The following is a 24645-nucleotide window of genomic DNA, read 5'->3' as shown; positions in this document are numbered from 1 at the left end:
GGATATGCAAAAGTCAGACCATACTTTTTAAATTTAGGAGTTTTTTAACTTATATGTTTTACTGTTTCTTTTAATTATGTTCCAAATTGTTATGCAGGCAGCATCAAATGGAAACACCTCAAATCACCATGGTAACATAGACAATTCACATCTATCACAGTGGTCTAATATACATTGACAGTTTGTGTAATTAGGGAAAATCAGTCCCATTATAAATAAATGATGTGGTATACTTTTTTAAATTCAATATACAAATTATTGTCAAAAATGAGTAGACCTCTCCTAATTTGACATTTTATCCATTTTTTAAACACTTAGGCATCTGTTCCTATAGTTATCTGTACTTGATTCGTTCATCATAATTATTCACATATTAACAAAGTATTAATTATGAAATACATAGACTGTCCATTAATGATATTTCAAACTAAAACCTGAGATAAGAGAACAATTTGACATTCAGCAAGAAATGAAGTTATGACTCAACTGGTAAGAGGTGAATTTTAGCCTTATTTTATTCTCCGGAAAAATCTTCACAATGAAAAAGTGAATTAAGCTTTTTGGCTTAAAAACCTGTGATTCTAATCCCAGACAGTTATATCTTATAAACTGAGAATTCTGACAGAAGTTTCACTAATATAAAATCTAAAAATATACAGAAAAGCTGCTTTAGCGAATTGGGTAGAGGCAATTCTGTATATGACCCATTTTGTTTGGGTGCATAAACCTACAGGGAGGATTCATATTCTCCAAGGGCATAATAACAAGTCTAAGTATAGCAGTCAGCTAATTCACAGAATTACACAACAGTTACAGCACTGTCTTTCCATACACCCTTCCTTAAAGATATTTTTGGATGTGAATCTTTCCCTTTTTTCTTCTCTCATTCTTTGCTTCATTATTTCTACCCATCCTTCCTTCTGCTCCCTTACCTCCTGTCTTCCTCCCTCTCTCCCTTCTTTCTTTGTCTCTCTCCATTTCTTCCTCTTGGCTCCTTAATTCATGATATGGGCTCATTATTGATCTATGCAAGGTCCACTTTCATTTATTTAGTCCATTAGTTATTTGGTTATTTCAAAGAATGTAATAAACACCTATGAAAATACTCCCCTTCTCCCAAAAGCTGGGACTTTGGCAAAAAGCTTGATTCAGGCATATATTCCCATCACCAAACTATCACCCTGCCCTTTCTGAACAATGTATATTTCTACATTTAAAACAGATTTGCCTTGCATATGTAGTCCCCCAAACCACAAAATTTTTAAAAGCTTCATCATTTATACCTTTGTGAAATATATTTTTGGTACTTACTTTTTCCACTTAATATTATTTTGCTAAAATCCATCCATATTTATGACTGTCTCTGTAGTTCATTCATTTGACTGCAGTATAATATTCCACTATAGGAAGATTTAATTATACCACAATTCATTCACTCTCTTAAGGGTGTCTGGCATGATTCCAGGTGAGTTCTTCAAAACATTCAGGGAAGAAATGAGAAACATTTGCAGATAACATGACTCTTTATATAGAAATTTTTTAAAAAATTTAGATATAAGTCCTTAGGTATAAAAACACAGTTTTTCAAGAGGTTTTTCAATCTTAAAACTATTTTGAACATTTGGAACTGGATGATTCTTGATCATAGGTGGCTGTCCTGTGCATTGATGGATACTTAGTAGCACCCCCGACTTCTTCCACCAGCCACCAGTGGAGCCTCTCCTCCAACTGCAACAAACAAAATTGTCTCCAGACATTCCCAAATATCTCCTGGGAGACAGAATTACCCCTGGGGAAGATATGAGACTAATACAGAAAAAAATCAACTGCATTCTATATGCTGGCAGCAAAGTTGTAGATAATATAATTTAAGACACCATTCATGTAGTATCAGAGAATATTAATTACCCAGGAGTAAATCTACAAAAATTGGTTAAGTGCTATGAAAAGGAAATTCTAAGACTGTATAAAACTTACAGAGGAAGACCTAAATGACTGAGGCACAACTCATGCTCACAGATAGGAAGATATTATAAAGGTGTTAAATCTTCCCCATTGATTTCTAGATTCCATATATTTTCCAATAATCTAAACAGGATTGTTTGTGGAACTTAAGATGGTTCTGAATTGTATACAGAAGAGAGAAGTCAGAGACCTTCTGAGAAGTAAGAACAGAGAGTGCAGACTTGCCATACCAGTATCAGTCTTATTATGAAACTTTAGGGGGCACCTGGTGGGTTAGTCGTTTAAGTGTAGGACTCCTGGTTTTGATCTCAAGGTTGTGAGGTAGAGCTGAGCTGCAGGCTCCACATTCAGCAGGGAGTCAGCTTGAAGATCCTCTCTCCCTCTCCCTCTGCCCTTTCCCCCACGTCTTTCCCCTCTTTCTCTCAAAAAAATAAACTTTTAAAAATGCAAATGACAAAAACAAAATTTTTAAATAGTAAGCTTTTTTTTTTGAGAGAAAGAGAAAACAAGCATGTGAACTGGAGGAGGGACAGAGGAAGGGGGACAGAGTGACTCTTTTTTTTTTTTTTTTTTCAGAGTGACTCTTAAATAGGCTCCATACCCAGCACCGAGCCCAACACGGGGCTCGGTCTCGGGACCCTGAGGTTGTGATCTGAGCCAAAATCAAGAGTCAGACACTTAACTGATTGAGCCACCCAGGCCCCCCTCTTAGCAAACATTCTTATAAAAATTGATACATTTGGCAGTTTTAAGTCCAGATGGCAAAAGTGTCTTTCTTTTCCAGCAACACATTGGACTAAAGAGTCAGAGACCTCCTCTTAGCATAGCAAATTTGAAAAAGCAAGGATATATGTACTCACATACTTATCTTTCACAAATATATTCATCACTGTTAGAGACATAATGATTAATAACATAATGGAAGTTATGTATACAAATAAATAAATAAATATATATATGATATTGATTAAAAACTCCCCAAAAGAAAAAATAAAAGGCTTAGGTTGCTCAAGATAAAGAAGTTTTCTTCTAGGGAATGAAAATGCACTGAATTCAGAGTATTGCAAAACACACTTGGGTTTGTTCCCAAATTCGTCTTAAGATATATTAATCTTGCCTAATTATTACATGATCTTTTCCTTTCTTTTTCTTTAATCAAACATTTCATATTTTAGTAGTTTCTCTGGTCACTTTTCATATAAGAGATTTTATTTAAACTTCCTAATTCATCTCCTTCCCTGAGATGAGTTTCACTAAATAATAGATCTTTTCTTATTTTGAAATTTTAATCAGCTTATTTAAATACTATCAAAGCAATTATAGGTAGTATTTCTATTTCTGAAAGAGTGTTCATTAATGATAATTATACTTTGCGTTCTTAAAGCATCTTTAATGCAAGGATCATAAAGACATTTCTACAATAGAAAGTACTATTGTCAGTTTAATTTCTTAATGGAAAAATCAAGAAGGTGGGTTTGGCTGAGAGACTTCGAAATGCCATTCAACCACATTTCTTGTGCTATTTATTTCATACACCAAAACAACGAGCTAAAGAAGACCATTTTTAACACAAAAAATGTGAAAGTGGGCACATATTTTTAATACTCTTACATTTAGTTTTTATGAAAACATCCAATTGAGTGAGTACTAAAGTACTCACTAAATACTAAAGTATTTAGTTTTTATGAAAACTAAATGTAATTCATAAGATAATGAATTATAATATAATATATTATAATGTATATTTAATATATTTATATTAATATACAATATTAATATATTTCTATCAATATATTATAATAAATATATGTAATATGATATAAATAATGATTCATAAAAACTAAATGTATTTCATAAAATATATTTCATAAAATCTTCATAAAAATATAATTCATAAAAAACAAATACATTAGATAAATGAGTGAAACTCTGGAGTATGGTTACAGTGAAATTCTGGAGTATGGTAACACATTCTGGATTCCACCTTTATAGTACACATGTGGATTGCAAAAATCAATATAAATTCTAAAGGAGAATCTGAAAGCAGTTACTGATCCATGCCAATAGCTTTGATATTCAGTTGTAAAACTCTGTATTATTCTTAAAGCTTTATACAGTGATATGAAATGAAGCATTTCTTTCCACTTTTAATATAATTTTAGTTATTCATTTAACAACTACTGATAACCCACTTTTCTAGAAATGGTGTTATTATGATTGTCTGCTATAAAAAGTAGACTCACAAAGCTATGATGACTCAAAAAGGATAGAAATTTTTTTTTCACTCAGGTAATAGTACCATATGAATGGATGGATGAACTAGTTACTAGCACAGACCTTCTCCAAATACCCACACAGAACAGGCTGATGCAAGCTCCCCCATCTCTAACACATAGCTCCTCTGGTTCCCCAGCATGGTATTTCCATGCTAGCCAGTCAGAGGGCAAAATGATCATCGACAATGAATCAAGAGGCTTTTAATGAGTGGCCAGAAGTATCACTTGTGTTCACGTTCCATTGATTGGCGCTAATCATTTAGCCACCTCTAACTCTAGGAAAGACTGGAAAGGTAGCCAAGCCATCTGCCCAAGAAAAAGAGAGAATGGATTTGGATGATCCCCCAACAGTCTGACTTTGGTGGATCCATACCTTTTTAGGGGAGAAACTAGTGAAAGAGGTTCAGTTTAGTTGAAGTGGAGGCCAGAAGAGTTAAGTCCAGCTGGAACTGAAATGGAGATCAGAAAGATTCAGCAGTGGACTTCTTCAATGCATGAAGGGTTAGAGCAATGACTGCTGAAATGATTTGTCTTTTAGAACGTGCTGTTTTATATAGATCACATTGAGCACTTGAAATACTAGTCTGCATTGAAATGATTTGTAGGTATAAGGTATAAACAGAGTTTTGATGATTTGGAATGCAGAAAAATGTAAAGTACCTCATTAATATTATTTATATTGGTTACATTTTGATGTCATACTGTTTTGCATATATTGGGTTACACAAAATGTATTGCTAAAATGTATTGCTAAAATTTCATCATTTTTCTTTGACTTTTTAAAAACTTCTTTAAAGAAAGCTTTAGGGGCACCTCAGTGGTATAGTCAGTTAAGCATTTGACTCTTGGTTTTGGCTCAGTCCTGATCTCAGGGTTGTGAGATCAAGCCTGGTATTAGGCTCCATGCTCAGCTTGAACTACTCTCTCCTCTCCCTGTCCCCCACTTGTGCTCTCTCTCTTCCTTTTTTTTTTTTTTTTTTTCCCCAAAGATTTTATTTATTTATTTGACAGAGAGAGAGATCACAAGTAGTCAGAGAGGCAGGCAGAGCGGCAGGGGGGTGGGGGGGGTAGGTGGTGGGGGAGGAAGCAGGCTCCCTGCTGGGCAGAGAACCCGATGTGGGGCTCGATCCCAGGACCCTGAGATCATGACCTGAGCCGAAGGCAGAGGCTTAACCCACTGAGCCATCCAGGCACTCTCTCTTCTTAAATAAATAAATAAATATTTAAACTTTAAAGAACAGCTTTAGAGTTCCAGAAACAGGAACAGGGCAGATAGTCCAGATTGTTCTCATATTATTTCCCCCCCACCTCAAATATACAGTTTCTCTAATTAATAACTTTTTGTATTAGTTTAGTACATTTGTTATAATTAATAAACTAATAATGATACATTGTTATTTAAGTCTGTAGCTAACATTCATTCTTTACATTTTACAGTTAGATATGGTGTTTTAACTGAGTTTTGACTTGATTGAATGGACACTTGATAGCTGACTACTAAGAGGGGAAAGACTTCGAGGAACATATTTGGAAATGAAGAAGCCTCAAATGTTGTGTCTAGATGCATCAAGTTTAGGATGATTATCAAACAACCAAATGGAGATACAAGTAGTTGGACAAGTCTGCACTCAGGGCTAGATGTAAAAATTTGAGACTCATCAGTGGAGATATGAGGTTAAATTTCAAATTAAAATGGTATGAAGAGGTAGCAGGAGATAAGAGAGTGAGGACAGCTCACTTAAAAAGCTCTGTTTTTACTCTTAAGGAAGTAGGTAAATGAGACAATAGGGTCAGTAATGGGATTTGTTTGCTTGTCTTTTTTTTTAAGATGAGAATTTTTAAAGATAAGATTAGAATTCTTTTGTCAACTGAAGGGAATAATACGGACAGTCTAAATTTGTTGATGTCCAAGGAGGAAAAGAGAACTGTGAACCTGAAGGTGCATTGGAGAGTGAGTGAGTCTGTGGGGTCCGTGAACCAGGAGAGGAGTATGCCTGTGACATGGGATGTGTGCATGTGTGTCTCTGCAGGAGGGAGGAGATTAATGTGAGAGTACATGCAGGGAGTTTGTAGGGCTTATGGTGGAGTGATGAGGGAGTTTTTGTCTGCCTGCTGCTTTTTCTCAGTGAGATACAATGAGATAAGCTGAAGTGTTGGGGGAGGAAGGTATTGGGTATGTGAGGCTTGACACAGTCAGTCATCCAGAGTGGGAGGTAGACCCACGGGGAAAGTATGGAAGGATTCCAGAGCAATGTTGACCACACACTTGATATCTGAGGTCATGAAGATATACAACTGAGTTCATCATGATTATGTTTTAGCAGAGGAATAAAATTGGTTGGAGAGAGATCGCAGAACCCGAGCAAGAACAGGAAGGAAGAGAAACTATCATGCGGGTGAAGTATAATGACCAGCTGGGGGTGACAAATGAATCAATAAATTTAGAGGATCATAGAACTTTTGCAGTGGAGGTAGAAGGTGGTGTAAAATTTGAGAGATAATATAGTTCCTGGAAAGGACTGCTTTTCGAGTGTGTTCATGGTAGTGAGTGGTGAATTGCATGAGGGGGATGATAAGGGGAAGTGAGAAGGTCAGCCAACGTAGAGGCCAGGATGTTGAATCATCCAGTTGGTTGAAGAAGCCACCAAGCATAAGGATGAAGAAGAATATAGAGGAATGGGGAGGAAGAAGAAGACAGAGTCAGATGCTCAAGTCTTCCATGAACAAATGCTGACTGATATGTCTAAGAGTCATCTGACTGATTCCTAAATAATTAAACTATAATACAATTCTAATTCAAAGATATAGTTCTGCTTATTGATTGTAATAAATACTTGATAAAATAAATTGGGTAAGGAAAAGATGAGCATGAATAATTGAGATTCTGTTGAAAATTGATATTTCCGGTGGCATTTTGGCCAATGACTGAAGTCCGATATAGTCATTCTTTTAAGGGTGCCAGAGATTGCTATACCAACTGATTTCATTTTTAGCTTTCTCATTTTTTTCCCGCTTGCCCAGTAGTACAGGTCGTTATGAGAAAGAAAATGGATAAAGTTTTGTATCAAGAGGAAAAAAGGAAAGTAATAAACATGACGATAAACTGAGTGGCTTACACTTATAAATATATTTATAATATTTGCTCATAAAAGCAAATGAATTATTCTTGCATTGCTTTTTGCATTGTGGAAATAAGGTAATGTAGATCACAGGAGCATTAAGTGTAGTCAAAGGAATGGATAATGACGATGATGGCTTTCCTTTTATTGCACCCCTATGGTGTTCCAGCCATGCATTAAGTGCTTTACATACATCATTTCATGTGACCCTTGGAATAGCCCAGGGAAGTTGTGGTTCTTATGCACGCCTGATAGCTGAGAAAATAGATTTAGTGAAGGTGAGTTGCCTAGATCGTGCAGGTAATTGGTGGAGCCAGAAATCAAACTCAGTCCCGGAATCCCAAGCCCATACTCTTCCCCAGAACAATGTTCAACAGAGCCAAACATTTGCGAATAAAATCTTCATGGGCTGAATCATTTTTTCCAACAAAAACGTGTTGAAGTCCTTGATATGCTTAGGAATAAAAATACAGTTTTCCCAATGGATTTCTCATTGAACAGAAAATATTCAGGAAGACAGGGCACTTGGGTGGCTCAGTGGGCTAAAGCCTCTGCCTTCGGCTCAGGTCATGATCCTGAGGTCCTGGGATGGAGCCCTGCATCAGACTCTCTGCTCAGCAAGGAGCCTGCTTCCTCCTCTCTCTCTGCCTGCCTCTCTGCCTGCTTGTGATCTCTGTCTGTCAAATAAATAAATAAAATCTTAAAAAAAAATATTCAGGAAGATATGTAGACTCTGAGAGCAGTACCACAAGTATAAGTTAAGTCATAGCCCCACATTGTTTCCATTTCTCCACTAGTGCACATCAATTAAAAAATTTGTTTAACGTACTTCATAAATAAGTTAAAAATAATCATAATAATTAAAAATAGGGTGCCTGGGTGGCTCAGTAGGTTAAAGCCTCTGCCTTCGGCTCAGGTCATGATCCCAGGGTCCTGGGATCGAACCCCACATGGGGCTTTCTGCTCTGTGGGAGTCTGCTTCCTCCTCTCTCTCTCTGCCTGCCTCTCTGCCTACTTGTGATTCTGTCTGTCAAATAAATAAATAAATAAACAATAGAATAAGAAATTAATGTGCTTCAAAATTTCTGAAATAACTAAGTCCAGGAGATAATGTCTAGGAGATATCTATATCTAAATCTATATCTATTTATTGCTATGTATATTTATTTCTTACCTGTGTTGTGAGTGAATCATAATAAAGTGATGGACATATTGAGACATTTGTCATTTAAAATTTTTTTCTGGACAAAATGCCACTTAATTACGTTTTTCAGGGGTGGCCAGATTCATACAAAGGATATTTTAAATTTAAATTTCTTACTTGTAGAAATTAGTAAACATTAGTAAGCATGGCCTCTTCTGGCCATTCAAGGCTGTTCTTAGTTACATAGACCACAGAACCAGGGCAATCATCTGAGATGAGCCAGTATGTAATGGAGTCAGTTCTCCCAGTGAAAGGGTTAAAGTAATTCAACTGCAAGCCTAGCCCAGGAGCAGAAATCAGATTAATAAAGTAAGCTGCAGGAGTGGTTTCTAACATCATACTGATAACAACATGAAAGGGAGTCTGAAGTTCCCTTCATTTGTGAATAAAAAAGATGAGAGGTGACATAAATGCAGTTCACAATGTTATGAAGAGAGTGAGTATGGATTTACTTGAGATCATTAGTGAGCGCCTGATTTATGCTTTACTGCAATTTATTCCCTCAGTGTGGAACTCTGTCTTTGGTTCAGTGCCTACAAAAATTAGAGATACACTCTGCCTTTACTGAGGAGACCTCCTTTGTGAGGAAGGCAAAGCGTCCACCCAGTGGTGAACACATAGTAGACTCTCGGTAAATATCTGTTGAATCAATGTTTTGACCAGATATGGGGATGAAGAGTAAAAGTGTGTGGAGTGTAGCGAGTGCTGTGATAGAGGAGGGTAGGATGCAAAGAGGTGCTTGGCCTCCTGCTCCAGGTTTAGAAGATCAAGCTCCTTTAGGTCTGACCTTTGAGTCACATCAGAAAAGGAATTACATAGAGAAGAAGGGTTTGGAGGAAGGTAGAAGGGAATTTATGGATAATAACAGGTGCAAAGACAGGTTGGTAAGAAAGAGCATGACAAATTTAGGGAACTGGATTTTAGGTATAGGTGACATTGTATTGAAAGAGAAGGAAGATTAGTGAGGGTGACTTGAGGAAAGCCATAGATGCTCACAGAGAAGTTCTATTTTCATGCAGACACTGGATTTCAAATGCAGCATTGCCATAAAACAATAAAGGAAATAATAGTTAATACTTAGATAATGCTTACTATGTACTAAATGTTTTACATATTTTAATTCATTTAATCTTCACATATCCATCTTAGGTGAGAACTACTCTTAGCCCATTTTAAAAAATGAGACACGTGAAATATAGGGAAGTTAAGTCACTGACCCAAGATCATACATCTAATAAGTGATGGCGTGGGGGATTGAACTCAGTGATCTGGCTCCAGAACCCATGTTCCTAACCCACTGGAATATACTGCCTCTTAATACAATGTCAAGTTCAGTGTAAATTGCTGTTGATAATGATCTTTGAAGTATTTCAACTGAAGAATTATTATTTTTGTAATAATACAGCTTTCCTTCACTTGCTTTCCAGTAGACTTTCTCAAGTTGGAGAAAAGATATGTAGAAATACCCGGCATACTACGAATTCTATGTAACTCAGAGCACATTCACGAGAATGTGTTACGTGAGTAGTGTTCTTCCGTCTTGGGTATTATGGTGTTAAAAAAGATTTAGACTGCTATTAGAGGAGATAAGAGGTCATTCAGTAAGTGATGTAACATTGGGGATTTTAGTTAGAGAAATTAAATATTCCTTTATTCATGAAGAAGATGACATTATAAGTTTTCAAGTGGTATATAAATGTCGGGAATTGTTGAGGATGTTAGTATGAGATTCGTAATAGATACGTATTTTTTTTTTCTATCCAGGAATCATTCCCATTTGAATTTCCATAACCCCTTGTCTAGATATCACTTAAAGAATTTCCAGCATCCTCTCTATTACTCTGCATTGGTGTGTACTGGAAATACTTATGGAGTAAATAATAATCATCACAATAATATCTAATTATCCCATGCATTGTTCAGTGTGCTAGACAGCTATTTGTTCATTTAATTCTTATAACAACCCTATGAGAAAAGTGTCATTATTATCTCCATTTTTCAGATGAGGAAACTAGCATTTAAAGGTTAAGCTGCTCAAGGTCATTAGGAGTTAGGTTTTGGTCAGCTATGGCAAATGGGTTTCCACTTGAGTGTCTACGGAGTAGCTAACATAGTACTGGTTGATTAGAGCCCTCTTATTTTATTCCCTAATTCCTCATTTCTTTCTTAATTTATGTATAAAGTCACTTCCCAAATGGCTTAATAATAATGATTTAAATGCATATGACTCTTCTAGGACTTCAAAACATGTTCATATTCATCAAGTCCCTACATGACACGTGAATAAAAAGAGACACACACAAGTCATGGAAATAAATGGGAAGTGGAGTTAGCATGGTCATGCGGGTCTTGACTCTCAGACCAGTGCTCTTTCCTTCAGGCTGTGCAGTTTCTTATGGCTTTAGTAGTCTTTGCAGATGCCAAGGATCTATGGTCTCATCAGAGACTTCACACTGTGTCCAAATTTTAAAAAGATTCCAGAGAACAGAGGAAATTAGACATCTCTGCATTAAATACTTGGAAAGCACCCTTATTGCTACTGTGTGATTGTGATCATATTTACTTGCAAGTTATTGTCTTAATTCATCCATTTTGTTTGATAAACTTAAATGCTTTAGAATTTTGTATTAGTTAAAAACTCTGCAAGTAGAATAAAGAACTCATTATAAGGTAAAATTGTAAAATGGACATGTTTAACAGTCTGTAGTGTACATTTTGGGAGAATACAATAGGAAAAGAAAGAGCAAGGAGGAGACACTTTCTAGCAGGGTATGGAAATTAAATCCAGTATGCTGTGACAAGAAATTCAGGGGAGAGGGCCTGCAGAGAGAAGATAGATACAAAGAAAAGGGATTGATGTCAGGTGAATTTGTCAAGATAGCAGAGTCGTCCAGCAAGATGAAGTGGGGGGAGGGAGAAGCTAAGAGATGATAGCAAACAGGAAGTTCTCTTCAGATAGTGAGGCTACATGCAGCGAGAAATGGGAGTTTAGAAAACACTGCATTGCTTGCAATTTCATGCATCTTGCCGCTGTGCCCCGGTGAACTGGGGGAACCTTTATGATCTGAGCAGAGTCAGGACTTCCCAGTGATCGCTGTCTTGCCCATTGGGAGGCTCCCAGCAGTGGCCTACATTGATATACTCATGGGCAGAGGTAGCAAAAGCAGGGGCTGAGAAGAGAAATTGAATAGGGAACTGCTTTCGAGTGGAATTCAAGTCTGAATAAAGTCAAGCCAAGGGAATGTGGCTCAGACGTTCTCCTGCCAGGTTTTGCGTTGCTGTGTGTAGTTCACATTCTGCAGGAGGTGCTGTGCTTCAAGACATTTACGCTCGTCTCTATTGACTGTCACTCTGGGTAGCCAGGATGGAATATTCAGCCTATCAACTTCTATTTATTTAACTGTTATGTACATTGACTAACTTGGATACTCACCATTTACTTTCTAATGTGCATAATAAAGCATGTCTTCTTCCTATATGTACGTCTGGGCTTCTTTTCATGTAGAAGATATTATGCTATCAAGAATGACCTTGTATGGATTGCTATCTTCATATCTCTTACTACATACAATATATTTTTATCTACCATTTTTTCGTAGGGAAAAATAAGCTCAGTAGGCTATCTCACTAAAACTTTATTATCATTGTTTTCTAAACATTTATAGGTAGTGCTGGGACACCTGTCACTTTTAATGAAAACGGAGATGCCCCTGGACGTTATGATATCTTTCAGTATCAAATAACCAACAAAAGTGCAGAATACAAAATCATTGGGCACTGGACCAACCAGCTTCACCTAAAAGTAAGTATCAATATAGATTTACAGTAATGTATGTAGTTCTCGATGAGAAATGCTTCATTTTTAAGTTCATAATACAAGTTTTGTTAGAATTGTCTTGTAATTATGTTTTTTAAAAATGTATGTTTTTATCCTTTCTTCAACTTTAAAATGTTATGGAAAATCTCAAAATTCTATAGAGAAATCTGGTGTCTGGAGGCACTTAATGAAAGACCTCATTTCCTTCTAAGTGACTTCATTGTATTTAAGGAAATTTTGCCCTTTTCTGAAAGACTCACTTGTTTAAGTGTTGGTATACTGTACACGTGTGTGTGTGTGTTGTGTGGGAGGAATGACAGTGGGAGTGTATTTCACCTTTGCCATCTCATAAATTGAGACCTTACGCCTACATCTGATTGATGGAAGTGAATCATGATCTGTGTTTACATTACCTCTTTGAATCGCAACATTAGAGAAAGTTAGTATACCCAAAAGTGATGTTTAGATCATTTGACAGCCTTTAGGGCTGACTGCTGTCCCTTTCTACCTGGGGTGTCATCAAGGCCCAAGACCCACGGATCTTGCAGTTCCTAGAAATAAGTGGCCATGTGAGGAGAACTTGGAAAGCCTAGCCTGAGTTGGGTCCCAGGGCCTGGGGGTGGTGCCAACGGTGGCTGGGCATTTCCTGCCTTGGTGTCACCAAGGACACAGAGGGCTCTGTGTCCTCCTACTGGGTCTGCTGGGGCCCCAGTGGGGAAGCATGCAGCATAGGTGTGGGGTAGAGGAACCTCATCAGACGTGCCTGGCTGGTGGCAGCCCTCCAGGGGGGTTCCCCTAGGGAAAGGGTCTGTGGGGACATTGGAGAGAGCTGTGTGGTACTGGCACCCACCAGTTAGGAAGCTGATCCTGAACCTGAGGGACAACGGATGCCCAGAAAGGGACCAGGACTGTCAGTGGCTATTTGGGAGGGTGTGGGGGTGGTTGAAGCAGCATCTGCTTATCACTAGATAAGGAATGATTTCACCTTTCAACAGCCCATGGTGTGGCATCAGCGCACACTGGCTTCTTCCAGTATAGAGAAGTAAGGAGTGTGCCCTATAGTCTCAGCTAAGGATTGGAGTTTTTTCATGGCACACATCTTTGACAATTATGAAATGGGACTATTTACAGGAACTGAGGGGCTGAGGAATTCTCATCGCAACAGCCTGTTTCCTCTGTAGGCAGAAAGGTGCTTTTAAATGCTTCAAAGAAACTAGAAACATATCGGTCTACTGTCCTATGGTTCTAATGTGCATCTCATTCTTTCCTATAATGAAAGCATCTCCTCTTCTTGATTCTCAAAGCCATCACAATGCTGTGAGAATTGAGTTTACTTCCTAAATGAATAGTTAACTTCATTTCCTCGCCGTGCCTTATCCTAGCTAGAAGGTAAAGGCTTACGACATACAGGAGGGTGGAGATCATTTTTATTTCTGTGTGTGTAACACTTGTACGTGTGCTTCCTTGTGTTTGAACCCACTCAAAAGACATCAGTTTGGTATTTTTGAATACATTTCCCACTTTCTGTGTCTCCAAATATAGTGGTATGCTTATGTAGCATCAACCACCAAAGGTTTCAACAAGGAAGCAGATGAGGAAAAATAATGAAACTGGGATATTTATGATCTACTGTCTTTGAAATGACTTCCTGATAATTATCACACTTCTGCCTTCAATAATGCACAAAGACAGCTAATATTTCCAACTATTGTTGTGCTTTGTAAGACCACAAATCTACAGTTTACTATATGTAGCAGCCTGAGGAAATCTTATCTATTGTTCTGCAACCCAAACTGACATTTATCAAAGCATTGTTTTGATAGCTCTACAGGTTATTAGTGCCAATCTGAAAATCAATCGCTTTGTGGCAAAAGCCCTTTTGAAAGTGGACCTATGTGGAATAAAATAATTACACATGACAAAGACAATTTGTAAGGGTTAAAATAGGGAAGCTACTTTTTATCTGATGTTTATTAATGCCAAACTGCCTATTATATTCTTGTGATTAAGGATGTACTTAACAAAGTTCAGTGGTTGAAAAACATGGGCACTAGTATATAACACTAAGATACCTAAAATATTTATACATACAAGTACGTATACACAGACACGTCTCTCTATATGTATGACATATTTATTATAAAACTTCGTATTGAATCTCAAGCTTCTCTTTTATGTACATTTAACGGTGCATGAAAGTTTTATGTTTATTATTGTTAGTTTTTATGTTTTTATTAGTTTTTGTGTTTATTATTGTGTTACTGTTCATCAAATACATCCAAACAGTTTGTAAGAATTATTTCTCATGCATGATTATGATCATTTATAACTAGATAACAGTGCCGTTTTTACTGAAACAGAGAGAATGTATCTCTCAGGAGAAAAGTAAGTGAATTAGACTGGGCACAGAGATTATACATCAAGAGTTGACTTCTGGAGCCCAGCAGGACAAATTGTTTCTCCTTGGATCAGTGACCTGTTTGAAGGTCACCTGTTTGAAGGCGTACAAGGTGTTTGGAACGTGACCAATTTATTAAAGTTCTGCTTAGATAGTAGTCAAGGCATGGAACAAATGGTTTGCTTCAGTTTTATCATCTGTAAAATGGAACATTAGTAACACCTATCTTAATATTATATTATATTAGATAATATAATAATAAGGTAGGTGTTACTAATACTTATATTAGTAACACTTATCTTATATGGTTGTAATATGAATGAAATGAAACAATACAATAAAGCATTTAGTCCAGGACTTGGCACATATGAAATGGATAGAAATAACCTATTATTCATCCAGTATCTCATGATTCTATATGGCCAGTGGGAGAGCCCATAATCAATATGGTGAGCAGAGGACTACTTATTAGGGAGGCACTTGGATTTGCTTTAGAAACTTCTGAGAGTATCTCTTCATTAAAATGCTGACCATTGGGGCGCCTGTATGGCTCAGTGGGTTGAGCCGCTGCCTTCGGCTCAGGTCATGGTCTCGGGGTCCTGGGATCGAGCCCCGCATCGGGCTCCTTGCTCAGCGGGGATCCTGCTTCCTCCTCTCTCTCTGCCTGCCTCTCTGCCTGCTTGTGCTCTCTGTCTCTCTCTCTTCAAATAAATAAATAAATAAATAAATAAAATTTAAAAAAAAATGCTGACCATTTGTCTCCATCGTCCACTCTTTCTGCCTATTTTTAATATTGGCTTTAATACTCTAGAAAATCTATCTATGTTTAAAAAGTAACCTTTCTTTAAGACAAATACAAACTTTCTTTTTGTATGGTAGCATATGGCTAGGTATTGTCAGCAAGGCAGCTATTTTTTGAATGGATTGGATAAATTCATTCTGTGCACATACTTGGTGCTAAGGTTTGAGATAAGGCTGAGTCAGTGGTTCTCAGGACGCTCACAGAATGGAAGGATAGAATGGCACTCAGATCATACACACTAGTGCAGTGAGGCAGGTGCACTGAGAAAGGGGTGTGTGCGGTTTCGCAGCGGCAGCCCAGAGAGAGGTCAGGATCTGGCCTGACTGCTGAGGAGAGCAGTGTTGACAGGGGACGATAACCTCCCCCATGAGCTCCATCTCTCCTTAATCTATTAAACCATTTACAATAGATTTTACACTCTGAGGGGTAAGCATTTAACAGCCAGTCTTCAGACTGAATTCTGTGTACTTTCAAAAAGCCAGTTTTTCTGGCCGAACTCAACCATAGGACTATTCTGTACACAGAGAGTATACAGTTAAGCATATATGAGTGTGACGAATTTGCCCTGAATGTACCTTTACTGTAGTGAAAGAATTTTTTTTTTTTTTGTAGTGAAAGAATTTTTAAAGTGAGTAGTTTTTTTTTTCTTTTTTCCTGGAAAATTATGAGGTGTTTTATTTCCTCGAAAGCATTGTCTTTATTCTTTCAAATATTATTGTTTCTTTTTCTTTAATATGGGACTAACATATGTTCTTAATTCAGCAATTAGAATCCATTAGTGTAAATTGTTTAGTTTGATTTAGGTTTTCTATTCAGTCATCTCAGTCCATGCATGAAGGGCATGTTATCTACTTGAGAGTGAATTTGAACAATTAGGTCTCTCCATTTTGTTAGGCTGAATCTCTCAAGAGGCAGGTGGTCCTGATTGGTGATTATAAAACATTTTGTAACCTAGAGGTTCAGAGTAAACAGCCGAGCCCGAATTGTGAGAAGAACAGCCATATGCTGCTTGAAGTCCACAGGGAGAAGGTATATGGAGGTTACTGGATGTGCCTAAAATAATGCAGGGTTCACTTTTTTATACTTCCAACCAGAGCTACGGGGGTGGTGGTGGTGGTTGTTTTGTTTTGTTTTATGGTAGGAATGAGGCATATGGTTTTGCTTGTCTTATTGTTTTGTTTTCTTCTCTTTTTATTCAAGTTAATAATTTGGAGATAAATAAATGTAGTAAAGGCAGTGGTTTCATTAGAGTGTCTCAACCATAGTTATTAGTGTCACAGTATCAGTTGGGAAGGGTGATTTGAAGGAAAAGGGCTTCACTGACCCTGATTTAATTTTGTGTGGGTTACTCCATAAAAGAGAGTTACTCTTGACCAGGTACTAAATCCAGAGCCTCAGTTTTCTCATCTGTTAAGTGGGGATAATAAATAGGCTCATTACAAAGACTGAACACATTAGGATATAGTGGTCAAGCATGAGACCTCAGAGGTGCCTGGGTGGCTTAGTCGGTTGGGTGTCTGCCTTCCTTCAGCTCAGGTCATGATTCCAGTGTCCTGGGATAGAATCCCGTGTCAGGCTCCCTGCTCAGTGGGGAGTCTGCTTCTCTCTCTTACTCTCCCTCTGTGTTCTCTCTCTCAAATAAATAAATAAAATCTTTAAAAAATATATGACCTTGGGGCACCTGGGTGGCTCAGTTGGTTAAGCAACTGCCTTCAGCTCAGGTCATGATCCGAGGGTCCTGGGATCGAGCCCCATGTCGGGCTCCCAGCTCAGCAGAGAGCCTGCTTCTCCCTTCTCCCTTGCCAGCTGCTCTGCCTACTTGTGCTCTCTCTCTCTGTCAAAATAAATAAATAAAATCTTTAAAACAATATATATGACCTCAAAGTCAGAAAGAAAGATGTTTAAATTCTATCCTTCCATTTGTGAGTCTTATGGCCATGGGCATGCCATTTTACCTCTTTTAGTCTCAGATCCTTCATCTGCGTGGAAACAGTTAAGACTACTTCACAGAATTCATGAGATAATTAAAGGAAATCACATACACAAAGATCCTAGAACATTGCTTGCCACATATGCAGGGTTAAATGGATATGATAATAATAATTTGTTTCACTTTATCTTGCCACTGTAACCAACCTATTACTGAGGACCTATAATTTCAATGTAAATTCCATATATGCAAAGTCTTTTCTGCCTTTATTTGATATTTTGGGTAGGAATTAACCTTAAAAAGAGGTACATGTGCTATAATAATTTATCTGTGCCTATGCAGTACACCCAAAATGTTTATTTTGATATTTAAAAAGGGCTACAGGCTTTGGGGAGCACCAGAAATTTGAGCAAAAAATTTTTTAATTGAATCTATCTTTCCTATGTCCATGTGGTATAGTACTTATGATATGATATTTTAATTAAATATATATGTAAATTTTATTTATATATAATTTAATATTTTATGTATAATTTAATGTTAAAAACTGTATGTATTTAACTGTAGATGGTCAGCCAGGTATATGCTGTACTAGGGGTTCCTCAGTTTGCTTGGAATACAGAAAGGGAGAATTCCTCAGTGCCCGCATTTACCTCGTGGGTTTGCTGTTCTTTCTACGTGTAGCAGCGTTTCCATAATGAAGGATGTTGAAATAGTCTTGAAGTAAGGATGGTTGAATGGAGTTGGAACAGTGTTTGCGGGGAGACTTGACCTTTTCCCTCTGCCTCGATTTCCTCATTTGTGAAGTTGCCTGTGTTTGGAAACACTCTTTCATATCATGGTCAGTTCTTATGAAAGAGAGTTCACCCTACGAGGCCAGCATATATAAGCTCTCCCTTTCCCACTAACCATGAATGTGAAGTCGGTTCTCTGAAAACTTTCACAGTCTGACAGAACTTTAAATGTCACTGTAGTTCCTGCCCTTCTACACCATTCTGAAAAGACTCTTCTGCTTCCTTTTCTTATAACAAGATGACTAATTGTCAGAACTATATTTTGGTTTATTAGGTGTAAATTTATTCCTTTTTAAAAAGCCATTTTGGGGTCAGTAGTTGTATCTCTGTTTATGAGAAAATAAGCATTTGGTAAATTCATGTTTTTGACATGTTGAGCAAATATCAAGGTGATTAAATTTTAACTATGTTCTTGCTAGCCCAGAGTAGGTACTCAGTAAGTATTTGTTGAATGTCATGAATAATATGCTGATATTTTCTAAATACTAATTAAATGTAGAACAATGATCCAAGGTTATTGATTGAGAAGTGGACTTGTGCACAGGTTATTTATTCAATGACCTCTCGCTGCCAAGCAGAATGCTAAGCTGTTGGAGAGTGCAAGGTTCAATAAGATAAACTTCCAAATACTGAAAGATTTGCAATTTGGGGCGTCTGGGTGGCTCAGTCGGTTAAGCGTCTACCTTTGGTTCAGATCATGATCCTGGGGTCCTGGGTTCAAGCCCTCTATCCTGCTCCCTGCTCCTCCCCCGCATTGTTTGCTCTCTCTCTCAAATAAATAAATAAAACCTTAAAAAAAAAGATTTGCAATTCATTAAAGGAAACTATATACTTGAATAACTACAATAAAAGCATAATTAGGTACAGATTAAAGAACAAACTATGAATTCAGAAGGTGTAATGATTACCTCCAGCTAGGGGGACTGGATAAAGTTTCTTGATTAATGAGATTCAGATTGACTCTTCAGTTACTTTAGTGGCCAGAAATGTTTGCAAGAGTATACAGGCTATGGAAAAAGCATCCACCCATCCATCCATGCCAGAATAAAGTGCCTCCAATGTGCCACTGCCATGTTGGGTGCTGTAATGATATAGAAGTATTTCAGATTCAGTCCCTAGGGTCACACCTAAACTAGTAACACTAAGCAGGAACAGAATCCAAGGATATGTCTCTTTCATGAGTTCACAGTGCATCCATCCATTTTCCTTTATTCTTGTCTCTTTTAACACACATTCTTATTAGAAAAGTAGGACTAGTGTTCACAAAGAAGCATATTCTATCTTGGTCTGCAGACGGAATTGGGAACTGTCTTGATGCAACTAGTTTGTGATATCCCCATGGAAATAAGTTGGGAAGACTCTAATATTGGATGGCTTGATAGGAGAACCCTAACATCTAGAAGACCCCTACCATTTGTTCTCAGCACTGATAATTTGGGGCAAAGAACCTATTCTACTTGTCTTTAAATCTTTAACAGCATAATGTGGGTCTCACTAAATATTCATTGAATAAATTAATGGACTAAAAAATGAAAGTAATGTTATCTTTACAAGGCCATAAAGGTGAGCTGACACTAAAATACTAACCTGGAGATAAAGTATAACCCAGGAGTATATGGGGTAAGGGCAGAGCTCAGAGTCATAACAGTAATCAAGGATGAACTCAGATATAAAAGCCAGAATAGAGAATCTAGTTTAGGATCCATCTAATCAAGCCCTATAAAAGCCAAGGGAAAATCCAAAGTCACATACAGGAGAGTACATGTAGGAGACCCACATAAGATTCTTCAGGACTTAACTTTTACTATTACCACTGGCTTTTATTCCTGTCATGCCATTTGCAGAGCTTCCTAGACCCTGTGGGACCTCAGAGTTGCTTAGTGGCTTTTGATGCAAACCTTCAAGGAGCAATATTCATTGCTTCCTGTCTGATAGATTCTCTCTGCCTTGTCTGTCCAACTACTTGGTTTGAGCCTTGTTCCCTAAGACATTTAAAAGGATTTAATAAGATCCATTTTTCATAGCAGGATAAACAAGCAAACCAGTGAATTAGAAAGACAGAATAGAGAGAGTTAATAAATTTTAGTTAGTAGTCAAGTTTGGTTTCTTCGTCAGCAATTATAACCAATAGATTCATCTAGGCTATTCAGTTGAGTAAGAATCATGCTGATATTTTAAGAACATACAAAATCATGCCATATAAAAATATTGTTTCCAGAATAAATTGCCTCCAATGTGCTATTGCTGTGATATTTTAAGAAATATAGATTCATGCCATAGGAAGTATGCTTTAATATGATTAAGAATTGAGATGCTGGATTCGGTTACCTCCATCTCGTTGAAGGCAGATTCCTAGAGTAATCTAATAGTATCCAGGGAATCTAGTAGGTAGTCAGGGAAAATGTAAGTAGAGCATTAAAAAGTCTATTATTACTGCTGAAAAATAGGTGAAGACACAGGTGCTTAGTTATTTTAATAAGTAATTGTGACAGTGACAAAGAAAGGGAAATGAAAGCTGAAAATATGATAGAGATCAAATTAGGTTTTTTTTTTTTTTTTTTGGAGAGACAGTGAGAGAGCATGAGAGGGGAAAGGACAGACTGAGAAGCAGACCCCCCTGCTGAGCAGGGAGCCTGATTCGGGACTCAGTCCCAGCACTCCAGGATCATGCCCTGAGCTGAAGGCATTTGCTCAACCAACTGAGCCACCCAGGCGCCCCTAGAGGTCAAATTAGAAAAAGCAAATCAAAGAATATATTGCAGCTCAAAGAAGGACGTAGCATAAAATACAAAATGCCTCTTTATACCAATACCAAAGAAGGGCAAAGGAATATGGTGATTCTAGACTTTTATGGGAATAATAAAGTAATAAAAATTATTATATGTGGTATTTTAATCCTTATTCTAACCTTGGGAGGAGTAAAGTAAGAACAATTTTAATGTGATGAGTAGAATAGGAAAGGTTAAAATAAGGTTATAAACATAAAATGATAATGTAGAATAGAGGAATAACTGGTAAAAAAAAAAAGTCATTTTCTTATGGTAGATTTACTAAAATATATGTGAACCCTGTATGCCAGGGTACTTTTAAAAAGCTCAATGGACACATCAATGTTATTTAAAATCTACAACATACTAGAGAATTACAAGTAAGAACTGCAAAGTATTATATATGAATAAAATATATCGCCCCCCAGCTATAGATAGAGGTCAGTTGTTGGTAAGGGCATGAAACTAAAAAGAATAAAGTTACCGTGTCTGTTGACTGAATCAAAAGTTTAACATGACATCTCTCCTCAAAATTTCACTATTTAAGGAAAGAAAATAGAGCCAGAAGCTGGATCCTTGCCCAAGCCCCTATGCCATTTTACTGAGGTTATGGATCCTTATCTCCAAATGAAGTTCTAGAAATCTGCAGTTGTGTATATCTTGGGGGGGATTGAGACATAAATCCACAAATACATAGAGGGATATAACAAGGACACATAAAAGTACTAAATTTTATTATTGCTTATTTGCTTTTTTTGTTCTGAAGTCATTTTTAATTAAACTTACTTTGAGATAATTACAGATTCACATGCAGCTGTAACAAATAATAAAGATCTCATGTCCTATTTGCCCATTATCTTGAAAACTATAGTATGATACCACAACCAGGAAGTTAACATTTATACCATTCACCAATTTTGGTTAAATCTCCCCAGTTTTACTTATACTAGTGTGTGTGTGTGGGGGGGGGGTTAGTTCTGTGCAATTTTATTACCTGCATTGGTCCATTCTTCTACCAGAAGCATACTAGTCAGAATACAGAACATTTTCATCACCAAAAGAATCCCCGTGTTGCCCTTTTATTGCCAGATCCACATCCCTCCCTTTGGCCTCCCCCAGTACCCGGCAATAGCTGATGTGTTCTGTATTTCTACAAATGTGTCATTTCAAGAGCTGTGTAAATGGAATTATACTGTGTATAATCCTTTGAGTTTAGCTTTTTTCACTCAGTGTAATTCTCTCAAAATTTATCGAAGTAGTGTGTCCCTTTTATTTGCTCAGTATTATTCCATGGTATGGATGTATCAAGTTTGTTTAAGCATTCACCCTTTGAAGGACACCAGCAAAGTAATTATGAATAAAGTCGCTATGAATATTTGTTGAGTTTCATGTAGAGAGAAACTGGGAAGACTGATGTCTTATCTCAGAACTGAACTAATTCATTTTTATATGACAGTGTTAGAGTAATAGTTAACCCTTTAATATGGAATGTCTTTAGAAAATAAGAAAGGGAACATTATTGCTGCAGCATGTGCCCTAAACTTATAGCTGGCATAGCCCCACCTTGAATGATACCTACTACAATTGCAGCAAATGTACCTAAGGAGAAAATGTTCTCACTTAAAAGTAACACCACCTAGGTCTAGCTCCTTTGAACATCATAGTCTGTGAAAACAGACTTGCATTCTTGCCTCTTGTGCTTTCCCTTTCCATCCCTTCTATCAATACTGCACTGAAGTTGCTGTCTATGGCACCAAAAAGAAACTGTGACTGAGTTTCCAAGCCTTCCTCAAAGTTGCCCCTGCACTGTTTCTTAACTTTTTCTAACACACTGGTAGGCTTTGCTGTATTCGTTCTCATTTGACTGCTTTGTAGCTGTCAGATCCATCGGTACATGCGTTTTTTTTTTTTTTTTTTCTGCATTCAGGCCATGATTTTAGATTCCAAAAATCAGACATGACTTTTAGATTAAGCCGCTGTATGATCTTTGAGACTACTGATTGAAACTCTTTGTAAAAATGTTTAAAGGGAACCCAAAGGGACAGATGACCATGGAACTCTCCTAGTAAGAACATACTTTGAGCTTGGGATCTGTGAATTAAATTTTTTAAACTTGTACAACTCATAACTCTATCCCTAAAGTTAGCTTATCCAAGAACCAGTCAATTTTTATACATGATATCCATAAAATGTGTGATAGAGACGTGATTTCATGTCGTTCAAGGCACAAATGGACTTAAAAGACAGACCCTAGGAAGCTCTGTGATGATGCAGAACATGTCGCTGGAAATCAGGAGACGGGTTCTCTGCCTGAACTCTCACGAATCTTGAGATAGAGCTGTGCTTTACAACTTAATATGTGGGGCCTCAGTTTCCATGTTTATAAAATTAGGAACCAAACATAGCTTTTCACTAAAATTTCTTCCAGATCTATTATTTTCTAATTTGATACTTAGATAGCAGAGTAATGTAATGAGTGTTTTCTTATTTATTTACATACTGTTTTTTAGCTGAAAAATGTACCCTAAAAAGTGTAAGACTTCATTCATTCATCTATATAGAAGTAATGCTCCAGTGTAAACCTCATTGGTTAGAGGTCTTATGTGATTATTTTCAATTCAGGGTACTTATTTAAAGGAGCATGGCTGCGTACAGCCAATGAAAATTAAAACGGAAAATTAGAGAAGTTACTTTTGTTTTATTTTATTTATTTATTTTTAAAGATTTTATTTATTTATTTGACAGAGAGAGTGATCACAAGTAGGCAGAGAAGCAGGCTGAGAGAGAGGAAGGGAAGCAGACTCCCTGCTGAGCAGAGAGCCCAATGTGGGGCTCGATCCCAGGACCCTGGGATCATGACCTCAGCCGGAGGCAGAGGCTCTAACCCACTGAGCCACCCAGATGCCCCACTTTTGTTTTAATAAGGATGTATAAATTATTAACAACGGCTATGCTATTAGTTCTCTTTTGATTTTGCAGACAGGCATTTTTATAATCTGCTTTAAAAATAGGACTATGCTATAGGGAAGCTCAGTTTATTCTGTTAGATGGACTGAAATCAAGCAGGGCTAAGTAGAAATAACTAATGTGATTTGAGAAATGCTAGTTTATTTGGAAAGCACTTTTGCAGAAAAGATAAAAGAGAGCTAAGTTCCGTGTGAAGAATTAGGGTATGTCATGGTGGAGAAGAACAGCCCACATCTGAGCAATAAATGGGAGCTAGGCTTATTTTTGCTCACATAAAAAAGGAAAAATAAAATGATTTCAGAATTCCCACTGTGCCTTCTCAGATTTGGTTGCATTCAGCTTGTGACATTGAGCCTATCAGTGCACAAGCATTTATTTTTGCCCTTTCACCTCCCTCACAGTAAGTAGCTTTACGTTTAGAGGTAGACGAATGGGGGCTCAGGCACAGCGGTCACGTCTTGATTCTGCCTTCATGCCCGCTTATCTGGTTCCTGAATCTCTCCAGAGTTCTTCCCACTCTTTCTCAGCTTTTCACATATTTGTGTGTTAAACTTCTCTCCTGAGATGAAGTTTCGCATCTGTTACAAGCCGGGTAAGCAATTACT

General features: G+C 37.3%; 1 protein-coding gene across 1 annotated transcript in view; it reads left to right on the top strand.

Annotated features, from left to right (window-relative positions):
* Positions 1–24645, top strand: part of GRM8 (glutamate metabotropic receptor 8) — a gene marked incomplete at both ends in the record, with an annotated part of 740123 nt that overhangs the window by 593061 nt on the left and 122417 nt on the right. The window contains one exon of the mRNA XM_080818039.1: positions 12230–12366. Coding sequence (XP_080674165.1) covers positions 12230–12366 — 137 coding nt within the window. The remainder of the gene's footprint in view (positions 1–12229; positions 12367–24645) is intronic.

Source organism: Martes martes (assembly GCF_963455335.1).
Source record: "Martes martes genome assembly, chromosome: 11".
In the NCBI taxonomy this organism is placed as follows: Eukaryota; Metazoa; Chordata; class Mammalia; order Carnivora; family Mustelidae; genus Martes; species Martes martes.
The sequence above is the reverse complement of the archived record's forward strand: the minus strand, read 5'-3'. Positions and strand labels throughout refer to the sequence as shown.